At 43.0% G+C, this 13,414-nt stretch overlaps 1 protein-coding gene across 1 annotated transcript; it reads right to left on the bottom strand.

Annotated features, from left to right (window-relative positions):
- Positions 1-514: 514 nt before the first annotated feature.
- LOC100666538 (lysozyme-like protein 1) lies at positions 515-10,869 on the bottom strand. Its single transcript, XM_023548815.2, has 4 exons — positions 10,611-10,869; positions 9,697-9,855; positions 1,864-1,942; positions 515-853 (listed from the first exon to the last, which is right to left on the bottom strand). Exons 1-4 carry the CDS (start codon positions 10,747-10,749, stop codon positions 784-786), a joined length of 447 nt encoding a protein of 148 aa, XP_023404583.1. The 5' UTR covers positions 10,750-10,869; the 3' UTR covers positions 515-783.
- Between the last annotated feature and the right edge of the window lie 2,545 nt (positions 10,870-13,414).

The following is a 13,414-nucleotide window of genomic DNA, read 5'->3' as shown; positions in this document are numbered from 1 at the left end:
GCACTCTCTGGACGTTGGAGGTAAAAGTTGCAACTTCATATATTTGGTCCATTAGAGTGTCCATCCGGACGTTCCTGAGGAAGAGGGAACGTTCTCTTTGACAGAGTTGAATTAAGGAAGTACTGTGTGTCCCCAGATCAGGAGAAGAATGACCTGCTGTTTTTGGACAGAGGTCAGCCAACTGTGGCCTGCAGACCTGGTAAGGCTATTTAACCTACTGCTCTCCTAGAGTTGGGAATCTTATTTGTAAATGGCCAGCCATTTCAGGGCCATAGGAACCAGAGCTCCTTGTGGTAGGGACCAATACCAGTAGCTCTCTAGTCAACACCAACTCATGGTGACACCGTGTGTGTCAGAGTACAACTGTGCTCTGTAGGATTTTCAATGGCTGATTTTTCAGGAATAGATTGCCAGACCTTTCTTCTGAGGTGCCTCTGAATGGACTGGAACCGCTAACCTTTCAATTTGCAGCGGATCATATTAACTGTTTGCACCAACCCAGGGATTTCTTTACAGTGGATGGGGGAAGTTTTTTCCTCTAGGCCTATGCCGTTTTGGAGGTGACTTTTCAAGTATTAACTTGGTGCTATGATGACATCACTGAACCTGAGTCCAGGTGAGATGAAGACATTCAAATGGAAATATTTATTTCCTTAAAAGTATGGCTTAGTTTTTCCTCTCCAACTTTGAGAAGGATTTTTTTTTGGGGGGGGGTGGAGGCAAGACAACAGGAGCATTATAAATCCTGGGGAGCCGTCGCAAAGTGTCCTTGCCAGTTCCAGCTCATGAAACCTCACATCCCTTCTTCCATTCGGTCAGGTCTTTGCCCTTACAGTATTTCCTCCAGCCTTGCCTAAAGAGGAGAGGGGAGCAGGAAGAGCAGAAAGAAGCAGCCATGACAATCCAAACACGCTGAGGTTCAAAATCATAGATAATTAACCAAGATAACTAGCAGTGCTCAGGGTTTACTTTTATTTGCTTCTGAAACCTAAGGACTCTGTCCTTTTGTCTTGTTAAGACTTTTTTCTGTCCCCAGTTTTCTCCTCATCATGATTAGCCTCAGTAACAAGTAAACAACTTTTGTAAGGTGAGGTCATTTAGTTCAACACCCATATCTCTGAAAATCTGGGTTACACAAAGTGGTAGCCTGATTAGTAATTTTGCTAGAAACGCAGCTGAGATGAGAGTGAGTACCCTAAGCAATGTCCAGTGCACCATCCAAGTGAAGTTTTCTGCTAAGTTATTATCTAACAGGCATGGTCATTTTCACTCACTGATGCTTGGTGTCTTTCCCTACAAAATGTTGTTGTAGCCCTCCAAAGTCTTATCCAAATTTAGAGGGAATTCAAGCATTTTTTCCTCTGGTCTATTGACTTCATTGGCCCTTTCCAATTGACATTGGTAAGCACCTCTTTCTCCATTGTTTGCAACACCTTAACATGAAAAGCAATTGCAAATTATCATGACCTAATGCCATATCTTCTCCCTGCTCTAATTTCTTCTGTTATGTTCACTGCACATCTACAGACTGATGGAGAAGGGAATAGACAAAGGCACATTAAAATCTCTGGACCCTCCAATGGAACAACCAGAATGGAAATAATAAGAACGCTCACACATTGTGAAGAACATGACCACTGCCACTGAACAGCTTGTGTAGAAATTGTCGAATGGGAACCTAAGCTGCTGTGTAAACCTTCACTGAAAATACAATAAAATTATTAAAAAACGAAACAAATAAACCAAAAAATCTTTGGACCCTCTGTGGAGGTGAGTGTGCCTACAGCCCTTGTAGCTGTGATGAATAGACACATCATGATGTTGGCCCATGTCAATCAAAGTATCCCAGGGAAAGACTCCTACCAATAGTTCATCCCTTCTGTTTCTTTCACAATTTTCTTGGCACAGATAATTGCATCTGTGAGGTCGTCAGTGATCAAGGCTGTAAAAGAGAGAAGACACAGGCTGAGATATAGCTTTGTTGTTTGAGGAGGGCTCCAAATCAAGTTTTCTCCACTTTTATCACTGTTTTGGAACACAGAGCCGTATTCTTATTTTTGTTGAGCTTATTCACAAATCAGAGAATTTTTATGTTTCAAGACCATCCATATTTTGGGCTTCGATGAAGTTTCTGAGGAATCGCCCAGTCCTGAGTGGTTTTTGGAAATGTGTTAAGAGATGACAATGAGAGAATGTTTTCATTGTTGGCCTTATGTCCTAAAGAAATACACAAGTACCACAGGACAGTACAATGATTTCTCTACTGGGGTAATTTGACATGCAAGATCTCTTTATGGATACATATTAAATTTTTACGTATTATAATTTTTAAAAATGTATTTCCAGTTTATCTTTTAAAAAATCTATATAAGGCATTTTTCTCATGCAGACATTTCAAAGTTTTATGTCAAATACATCAGTCTTTGTCTTTATTGCTGTTTCTACTACTTTAGACAGAAGAAATCTTTGGATTGAAAATCTATTAATTGACATCCACATTCTTTCCTGCTTGCCTGGAAGCCAAAACCAAGAACCAAACCTGTTGCTGTCAGGCAGATTCTGACTGACGGCAACCCCACGTGTTACAGAGCAGAACTGTGCACCATAGGATCTTCTCGACTGTAATCTTTATGTAAGCAGATCACCCGGACTTTCTTACATGGTGCTTCTGGGTGGGTTTAAACCATCAACTTTTCTGTTAGTAGCTGAAAGCAAACTGCAGTAGCCTCAAAATCCTTAACACAAAAATCATATAAAAAGGCAAATAAACATAAAAAGACTAACATCAATTCTGTTGCAGATTGGTTTCTCCAGAAGCAGATGCTGAGATGGATGTAGGGAGCAAGATGTGTCCTAGGGGGTAACCCCTGTGAAAGAAATGGGGAGGAGGCAGGACTGGGCAGACGGAGATGTCCACTGGGGATGCAGGACAAGCATAGCCTCTGCCAACCTGGCCGGGAGCTCTAGAGTGAATACTGTCCAACAGAGTTGCCCAAGGTCTTTAACCCTCTGCCTCACTCAGTCACCAGGTGTAGGTTCTGTCACCAGGTGTGGGCTCAGTCACCAGGTGTGGGCTCAGTCACCAGGTATGGGCTCAGTCACCAGGTGTGGGCTGCCCCAAGAAGTGCATTGGCATTAGGTGAGACAGTTCTCTGCAACTAAGAGAGATCCTGGAGAAGGTGCCAGGTAGACACTCCTCAGGACACTTCTGCCCCTGGGGCAACATGTCCTCCCTTAAAGGGGCATCTAGGCAGTTCACCTCCGTGACTACCAAAACCACCAATCAGAGACATAGAAACCCAAACAATTTGGCATCTCTTATATCTAGCAACTAAGCCAAACTTTTGAAAAATTGCATAATGTTGACAGGACTACGCAGTGAGGCAGGCGCTCTTTTTTTTTTTTTTTTAGTTACACTAAATATAAATGTAACAAATGGTTTGCCTGTTCAACATTCTTCACATGCACAGTTCAGTGGCATTAGTTAGGTTTATTATGCTGTTCAACCATTAACATTATCTGTTTCACAGTTTTCCCATCACCCTTACTTGCTGTGGGAGTATAAATGGGCTCAACTTCTCAGAAAAGCAATTTAACAGTATGTATCAAGAAACTTCAAGTTGTTCTTATCCTTTCATGTGATCATTTCCCTTTCTAGATCTATTCTAAGGACATAATAACTCCAGACAAAAACATATTAACAAAGTGGTTTACTGTAGTTTTACTGATAAAAGTTAAAATGAAAAAAAATTCCATGATAATTAAGGCAGGTTCAAATTACCGTGTTTCTATGCAAATAATGTGCACCTCCTGTGTCTGTTTGCCAACCACTCCTTCCCCTGATAGGTGTTTTCGGAAGTACCACTATGCCAATTTTCTTTAACATGTTGCTGTAAAAAGTAAATTAGCACAGCACGCTTACGAAAATACCTTGCAGGGGGAGGGAGTTGTTGACAAACAAAAGTAGAAGGCACATATTATTTGCCTAAACATAAGGTAATAATAGTACATCCATGTGATGAAATAAGGAGCCATTTAAACCATGCTTTCACAGGACACATAACAATATGGGAAAATGTTCCCAGTGTAATATTAGTTCTCCAATTATGTGAAACTATCTGTCTAGAGTTACACTGTCCAATATAGTAGCCATTAGCCACATGTGACTATTTAAATTTAAATCAACTAACATTAAATACAATTAAAACTTTAGTTCCTCAATTGCTGTAGCTACATTTCACATGTTTAATAGTCACTTCTGGCTAGCAGCTCCCACATTGGACAGCATAGATATAAAACATTTCCATCATTGCAGAAAGCTCTTTTGAATAGCACTAGTCTAGAAAAAAAATAAATAAATAAAGATTCTCATAAAGCCGTCAGTATTTTTAAGGAGTATCTTCAATGATTTTTAGGTCTTCACTGTTTATTTTCTAGATTTCCTAAAACAGAAACCGGTCATTTTTATTATCAGAGCAGCTGGTGGCGAAGTGGTTAAGCAATTGGCTGCTGATCAAAATGTTGGCAATTCAAACCCACCAGACGGTCCACAGGAGAAAGATGTGGTAGTTTGATTCTGTAAAGATTTACAGCCTTAGAAAACCTATGGGGCAGCTCTGCTCTGTCCTACAGGGTTGCTATGAGTCGAAATCAACTCCGTGGCAACAGGTTTTGTTTTGTTTTTTTGGTTTATTCTGGCATTGGATCACACTCTGGATGTGCACACAAGGAGCAGGGCTTGTATTTGGGGTAAGGTTGCTTGGCTGAAGAGGTGGGTTTGGGTAAGAGGGGCAACAATGTGTGGGAGGATCAGGTAGGTGATGCAGACCCAGCAAGCAGAGACCCCTGACAAGTGTTTGTCAGTGTTCAACTTTGTTACAGCGTTTTGTGGCACCAGCGAGACATTTGAAACTGCTAGTTGGGTGTGATTTTTGAATTTGCTTAGCAATGTATGTTAAGGAAGTTGGGGACTGAGAAATAACCTGATGCACCATGAAGATGTTAAAACACAATGAAATAGCCACAGAGGGGCAGCAGAGGGGCAGAAATGAGTTAAGATGGAAGGTTTTTATAAAGATTTGTGCCAAGAATTGTCTCTGCCCAATTTAGTATAAATAGACAAGTCTGTCCAGTCAAACATGAATAAGTAAAGGGCCGTGCTGAACATCAAGGTGTTATTCAAATGAATAGTTTATTCTCCTACATCCAACAACAGAAATCTGCAGCCATCTACACAAAAAGAATTACTTATTTTCAGTCAAAGTAGTTCCACTTCAGAGTCTCCTTTTCTCTCTCTATTTCTCTGTCTCCAGGTCTCTATCTCAGTCTCTAACTCTCTCTCTGTCTTCACGATCTCTAACTCATCTCTGTCTCTTCCCAGCATCCTTCTGCCTCCCGACTAAAACATGGCTATCATGCCCACAACTGATATATTTTTCCTCTCTCTGAAATGACAAAGGTCAACTCAGATGCCAGGCTGCTGAGAAATAGTATACTAGACTATGTAGAAGAGTCAGTAACCACTTCCTTTTTCCTGAAATGTCTCCTATTTTAACATGGTCTGTTTTATTTGCGGAAAATACATTTGCTATTGCATCAGGAATTTTGATGACTACATATCTATATATATGTTTATGCACTGATAAAATATACACTGCCTGGCTTGTTTGAGGATAGTAGGCAGGAGTTTTAGGAATACAATTTGGTATGTGAGTGAGAAGATTATAAAACTTCAGAAATGGAAATGAGATACATGTATACTATACATATATATGTCATGTAGTCTGTGAATTTGTTTCCCGGTTTCTGTGACAAATATCCTTAATTCTGTCATACTTGGGACAGGATGACATTTCTCCACAATTAAAGCCTTTCTGACCTCAGATTGAGGGAGGCCAGTCACTGATGAGTGATTAGGTTATAAAACCAACATCCTATTTCTATTTTTAAGGTGTCCCTAAAATTCCTAACACATTAGTTTCCTAGAATCAAATATTTTCATGCAGATATACATTTCCCCAGACTTCTTTCATTAGGAACTAAATTGAAAAATATCGTATTAGTAAACTGCATATTAAGTCAAGGTGTGGCCATGTTGGAGTTAAACCGCACTGTAGACCACTGTCCTCCCAGGGTAGACCAGTGTCCTCCCCCTGTAGACCATTTCTTCCCCACTGTGGACCACTGTCTTCCCTACTGTAAACCACTGTCTTCCCTGCTATAGGCCACAATCCTTCCCACTGTAGACCACTGTCCTCCCCTCTAGACCACTGTCCTCCCTCTGTAGATGACTGTCCTTCCCACTGTAGACCATGGTCCTCCCACTGTAGAACACAGTCCTCCCAGTGTAGGCCACTGTCCTCCCCATTGTAGACCACTGTCCTCCCCTTGTAGACCACTGTCATCCCTCCTGTAGGCCACTATCCTCCCACTGTAGACCACTGTCCTTCCACTGTAGACTACCATCCTCCCCTTGTAGACCACTGTCCTCCTGCTGTGGACCACTGTCCTCCACTGGTAGACCACTGTCCTCTCCACTCTAGACCAATGTCCTCCCCTCTGTAGACCACAATCTTCCTCTTGTAGACCACTGTTCACCCCACTGTAGACCATTGTCCTCCTGCTGTAGACCACTGTCCTCCCCACTGTAGACCACTGTCTTCCCCCTGTAGACCACTGTCCTTTCCCTTTGGACCACCATCCTTACCCTGTAGACTACTATCCTCCCCTTTTAGGCTACTGTCCTCCCCACCGTAGACCACTGTCCTAGCCCTGTAGACCACTGTCGTTTCCCTTTGGACCACTGTCCTCGCCCTGTAGACCACTGTCCTCCCCCTATGGGTCACTGTCCTCCCCCTTTGGACCACTGTCCTCCCCACTGTAGACCACTGTCCTCCCACTGTAGACCACTGTCCTCCCCCTTTGGACCACTGTCCTCCCCCTGTAGACCACTGTCCTCCCCACTGTAGACCACTGTCCTCCCACTGTAGACCACTGTCCTCCCACTATAGACTACTTTCCTCCTCCTGTAGACTACTGTCCTCCCACTGTAGACCACTGTGTTCTCAGTGTAGATCACTGCCCTGCTGTTGTAGACCCCTAGAAAACTGAGAAAAATGTATGAAAAAATATTTTCAAACACTGTACAACAGGCAGTGCAGGAGTATATGATCCCTGGGAGATAGAAAAAAAATGAGTCGAGGCCTACAGTTGCCCTGTCTTTCTTCCCAGAAGCACTCTCTGGGCTGCTGTCCATGGAGGTAGAGCTCAGTCATGGTGGAGGTGGATATCAGCACTCAGGCAGCTAGAATTTGGGGAGCAGAGAGAGAATTTGGGGAGAGAGAGGTAGGAGCTACCCAGAGAAAGAGTACCAGAATCTGCATAAGGATTCCAACTAGTCTTTGCCAAATGCTAAACCGAGTTTTTGCTGAATGCTAAAATGGGTGTGCAAAGGGTAACACTCCACCAAGTTAGGCAGAGAGCAGCTTGCCAGGGAGCTGGACAACTCAGAGCTCACACAGGGCTGGGAGACATTTGATTGCAGACCAGTTAGGGGGAGAGACTTTATATATATGTGTAGACACACACACACACACATTTTATAAAATCTGATTTGTTTTGAGTAAATCCAGAAGTAAAAAGTAGAATTAATGGAAGAAAGTTATAAGGAGGCGGATTTTGGCCCAACAGAAAATGTTCTAAATTTGAGGCTGTTCAACAATTGAGTGGCCGGCCTCAGGAGGTAGTGGGCACCCTGTATCTGACAGGGATGGTTATTAGATCAATTAACATATTGTTTAGTCATACATACATTCAAACATATTTATGACGTCTTAAAAAAATTTTTTTGTGGTAAAATATCTATAACAGGAAGTGTTCCATTTTAAGCATTTTAAAATGTAGAATTCATGTACCGAACTTGTCTTTATCTACTGATTATGCGTCAAAGAGAAATGAAAGCATAGTTTATTTCCTGCTTCGAAGGAATTTTAGATAAACCATTTTATGACTCTGCTCCCACCCTTGCTCCTCATTCCTGCCACTTGTTCATTCGACTAAAATTTGTTGAGCACGTACAGTGTGTCAGCCGTTGTTCTAGGCATTGAGGATATATCAACAAACAGAACAGACAAAACCCCCTACCTTCATGGAGCTTACATTCAAGGCAGAGAGCAAAGAAGAAAATCATTTCCTGAGCTCTGTCCACTCTGCCTTTTCAGTATCCCTTGCATCAGTCCCTTCTCCATCTCCATGGCCGTGACCATGCCAGAGATGTTTTTATCTCCACCTCAAGAACTGCGGTAACCCTGGTGGTGTAGTAGTTAAGTTCTATGGCTGCTAACCAAAAGGTTGGCAGTTCAAAACCACCAGGTGCTCCTTGGAAACCCTGTGGGGCAGTTCTGCTCTGTTCTATAGGGTTGCTATGAGTCAGAATTGACTCTACAGCAATGAGTTTGGGTTTTTCTCAAGGACTGCAGTGACACTTAGATAATCCCCTTTTTAATCAGTCTCACACCCTGTTTGCAGATTAATCGTTCTGGAGCAGTGGTTAATCACCTGACCTCTACTGGCCCTACCGCAGGCAGAAAGGAATAGTTACATCAGGTATTTCGGACAAACTCCTTAGCCCGGCTTTCAAGGGCCTTTGAGATCCGATAGTAATCAACCTTTCCAGCCACATTTCCTATTCTTCTGCTCATCCCCTTAGTTCCAGATAACACTTTGCACTACTCGCTCTGCATGTGTCACAACTTGCCAAGTCCTCTCTCTGCTTTTGTTGTTCCTTTGACCTTGAATGGCTCTTCTCTATTTCTGAATGTCCAAATCTTGTCTATCTTCCAAAGCCCAGGTTAAATACCTCTGTGTCCACAAAACTTTCCACGATCCTCTTAATGTCTCTTTCCTCTGAAGCCCTAGCACTTAGCCCCCACTTGTTTACAGTCATTTATTTAACCCTTCATAAAAGCATAGCTTATAGATCGACTATATTCTCTTCCTTAATTGTTGCTGTTCTTGTTAACTGCAACCCAGTTGGCCCTTGACTCATGGCAACCCATTGTCTATGGGATCTAACCGTTGTGCTCCACAGGGCTTTCATTGACTGATTTTTGGAAGGAGGTTGCCAGACCTTTCTTCCTAGTCTCTCTTAGTCTGGAATCTTCTCAAATAGAGCACAGGTTTTGTAATGCAGAATTCATGTCTGATGTATTTGCTATTCTCAGTGCCGTGCACAAATATTTCTTGAATGATTCAAGTAGAATATTTGGAAGCAAATTCTAAAGTAATACCTACTATTCAAGAAGTGCTATAAAAAGCACACTCATTTGCCTCCTGCACAAAGAAGCGCAAGCTGCATCCTTTGAGTGACTTGCTTATGGAAAGTAGTTGGCAAACAGCTTTATCCTTATTGAAAGTATCAAATGTCTCTTTACATGGAAGGCTAATAAATTCATGTATCCATGCCCTGGTTCTCATAGAGGGCTTAACAAAAACCATCCAGAAAGAATAAGTCAACTTTGGACAAGTACGGAATAGAATCCCAAGTGTCACTGTTGAATAACTCACCAGCCTGGTACAGACCTACCTGCAAATCTGAACTCCCCGTTTTAGTGAAAGCAGAAAACGGGTGGATATTCCTGTTTGAGCTTCCCTGCCATTATTTCTGAAGATGGTATTTTCAGAAGATCAAACCCTTACCTGAGCAGGCAACATGACAATGGTTCTTCTGCTGTAGTGTCCCGCTCCTGCACCACGTGTAACTGTTTATCTGAAAAATGCCATAGTCGATGCTACCGTCATCCAGTACATTCTGGGCCGTGGTGTTATAGTGACTCTCATAGTACGCCAGGCAGATCCCTAGAGGAGGTGAAAAGCCAGGAATGGCGGCAAAAGAAAAGCACTGCTGTCTTTAACCCTGTTCTTTGGGGAGAGTTCCCTTATCCATGGCATCTAACTGTTTCCTCCTGACAAACCTTGGGGCAGGACAGGGCACATAATGAACCCGTGGGGCCCAGGGGGAGACTGAGGTACTGAGGTACATGGATGCATACCTGAAGCTGCACACCCAATTAGTGGTTAGTCTAAAAACCAGTTGCCAATTGAGTTGCTTCTGATTCTTGGTGACCCCGTGTGTGTCAGAGTAGAACTGTGCTCCAGAGGGTTTTCAGAGGCTGATTTTTCAGAAGTAGATTTCCAGGCTTTTCTTCTGAGGCATGTCTGGGTGGACTTAAATCTCCAGCCTTTCAGTTCGCAGCTGAGCATGTTAACCATTTGCATCACCCAGGGACTCCATGGCCAGTTTAAGCTAGACTGACAGTCAGGTCCCTCCCCTCGAGCCCCTGACAGTGCCAACAGGAGTGGCATTGTTTTCACCTTCCCTTGTTGGTGTCATTAGTGTAGGTTACCTGCAGTGATGACCTGGGGGTGAGGGGAGGAAGGGGAGGAGGTCCAGAGAGCAGCAGTTGAGGAGAACTATGAATAACTAGCAGCCATCCCTGGTCAGGCAGAGAATGGCAAAGCTGGGAACAAGCAGAAGGGAGTGTAGCTGGGGCTTTCACTGTCTCAGGGAAGAGATTAAGGGCAGAAAGAGAGCGAGAGGGAAGAAATCTCACAGTTTCCAAGGCTAAAACCCCGGTAATTGTCCAGGCCAGCCCTCGAAAATATTTTTGCCAGTTTACAGCGAGTGTAGACTTTGGACTCGACGACCGTGGCCACACAGCCTATCAGGGCCAGGATGCTGACAGCCTTCATCTCCAAGGCCTGCTGGAGGCAGAATCTGTCAAAGATCAGGAGACAGGTCAGCCAATCTCACTTTGTCCTAAGGTTACATCTGTCGCCAGTTGGAGCTTCACAATCTGGCAGCCGAGGTTGTAGAAGGCCCTCCCTAGATGTTTTCTGCAACTTTTAATCATTCAGAATTACCATCAAGGAAAAAAAAAGAGAGTGCAGAGAGTATCCAGAACAGGGAAGGGTTAGAAGTGCGGGCTATTTCCTTAATATGCTTCCAAGTGGTTATTTTCAAGTCAATGTCAGGGTCCTAGGATCAGGCTAGTAAAGAAATTAACCCTCAGTGACATTCAGATGGAAACCACAGGGAGCATATTTCTAGGATTTCCATTTTAACTCTTTCTGTGAATAGAAAAAAGTAAGAAACAAAAGAGTTAAACATTCCCTATAAGTGCAGGCCAAACCAAAAAACCCAAAAACCAAACTCATTGCTTCCCAGTCGATTCCAACTCATAGCAACCCTATAGGACAGAGTAGAACTGCCCCATAGGGTTTCCTAGGAGTGCCTGGTGGATCCCTACTGTCTGCCTTTTGGTTAGCAGCTGAAAGCTTAACTACTGCACCAGCAGGGCTCCATATGCAGAAATAGGAATAGACACCCTAATTTCAGCTAGAGATGAAATTCATGTGGGCCTCTATAGACAACTTTTTAAGATACATAGTTTGGGAGTTTATGGAAAGAAGAAGATTAAGAACTGTCTTTCCTCCATTCTCTTCTCTTGAGGCTTTTCCAAATGTGGGAGCATCGTTTCGAAAACATCAGTCTTTTATATTTTCTGGGGCTATACCACTACTCTGTGGGGTCTTCTAAAAGTCTGGTGTTCCACTGGTAAGCAAGAGGGGGATAGATGATAACTGATCAAAAGGAGAGGCAAGGGTTGGGGGGGTAGATGAGTGATGAAGAGACCCCACTGATTATGTGACAAGGAGTAGGATCAAGAGCCCCATCCATTGTTGGCTACTGCTTTCCTACAAGCTGTTTCTCTCTTGAAATAATGTCTTCCCCAAATCTAACAGCCTTGCTGGAGTGGGAGTAGAGTGATATTTGTGATAACTGTTCATAATACTGAACCTGATATTCCTACATATTTTCGTCTAGTACCACTTTCTGCACCTGCCTGGAGATTTCTAAAATTATTAGCAATTTCTCCTTTTGGGGCTAGAGGACAGTTGTCTCCTCTGCGACGTTTGAGAGGTGAGGTTAAAATGAGCAAGGCCAGAGTAGAGGACCATTATGGCCACAAATGCCTGAGGGCTTTAAAGTAAGTAAACAATAAGGTAACTACCCTTCACATGGGGAATGCAGAGTAAAAACATATGAATAGCAGAGGTCAGCAAACTAGGCTTGCTTTTGTAAATAAAGTTTTATTGGAACATAGCTCCATCATTAGTTTATGCATTATTTATGGCTGTTTTTGACCTCCAGTGGCAGAGGTGTCATTGTGCCAGAAACCATATGATTGGAACTTATGTAATTATTTATTATGTGTGCCTTTTCAGAAGAAGTGTGCTGAGCTCCGTTGTATAGCATTGTGCTAGGCACCAGGAGAGTGAACAACTGACGTTTCTGATGAAAAGCTTACATATTACGTTGGTCTTCATCCCTTGCCTTAGAAGCCTACTGATCTCAAACAATACAACACAAACAAAAACCCACAGTAATCATAGCCCCAAGCATATGTTTTACATTCTTGAAGCCAAGAACTGCAGTTTCTGGTTCTCTGGGACAGGGTGGCTACATGGGGTACATAGGTGTTACAAAAAAGACAGATTCCTGGTGCCTGCCCCATGGAGAAGGATTTCTCTGGTGATTTTGAGTGTGAAACACTGCTCTACTTACTCAGTAAGTAATCAGCAGCTCAGCTGAGCTTCTTACATCCCTCCTGTGAAGCTATTTCAGAGTCTTCCCAGGCACAAGTGATCCTTCTCACCCAAGAACTTCTTTAGAAGCTTAGAGAAAGAAGAATTCTTAACCCCTTTGTTTCCCACTGCCTAGAAATTCTAGAATTCTGCTTCTTTGGACTTAAGGCCATAAAGTCCTGCAGTTTTGAGTTTTGAGGCAGGGGGCGACTACCTTCTGGGCTTCCTACTTAAAAAAAATTTTTTTCCGCTTCCTCAGCAGTTGTCCTTGCTACTTTAGTGAGAGCTATTGTCTAAAGCAACAGTCTCCAAACTTTATCGCCAACCCTATTGTCATGGATTGAATTGTGTTCCTCCAAAATTATATGTCAATTTGGCTAGGCCATGACTCCCAGTACTGAGTGATTGTCCACCCTTTTGTGATCTGATGTAATTTTCCTATGTGTCCTAAGTCCTAATCTCTGCCTGTGGTTAATGAGGCAAGATTGGGTTATGTTAAAGAAGATTAGGGTGGGATGCAACACCCTTACTCAGGTCACAGCCCTGATTCAATGTAGAGGGAGTTTCCCCAGGGCATGGCCTGCATCACCTTTTTTCTTACAAGAGATAAAAAGAGAGAGGAGCAGCAGAGAGATAGGGACTTCATACTATTGAAAAAGAAGTGCTGGGAGTAGAGCACGCCCTTTGAGCCCAGGGTTGCTGCACTGAGAAGCCCCTAGATAAGGGAAAGATTGGTGACAAGAACCTTCCCCCAGAGCTGACACAGAGA

The sequence above is a fragment of the Loxodonta africana genome, chromosome 4 (assembly GCF_030014295.1).
Source record: "Loxodonta africana isolate mLoxAfr1 chromosome 4, mLoxAfr1.hap2, whole genome shotgun sequence".
Classification (NCBI taxonomy): domain Eukaryota; kingdom Metazoa; phylum Chordata; class Mammalia; order Proboscidea; family Elephantidae; genus Loxodonta; species Loxodonta africana.
The sequence above is the reverse complement of the archived record's forward strand: the minus strand, read 5'-3'. Positions and strand labels throughout refer to the sequence as shown.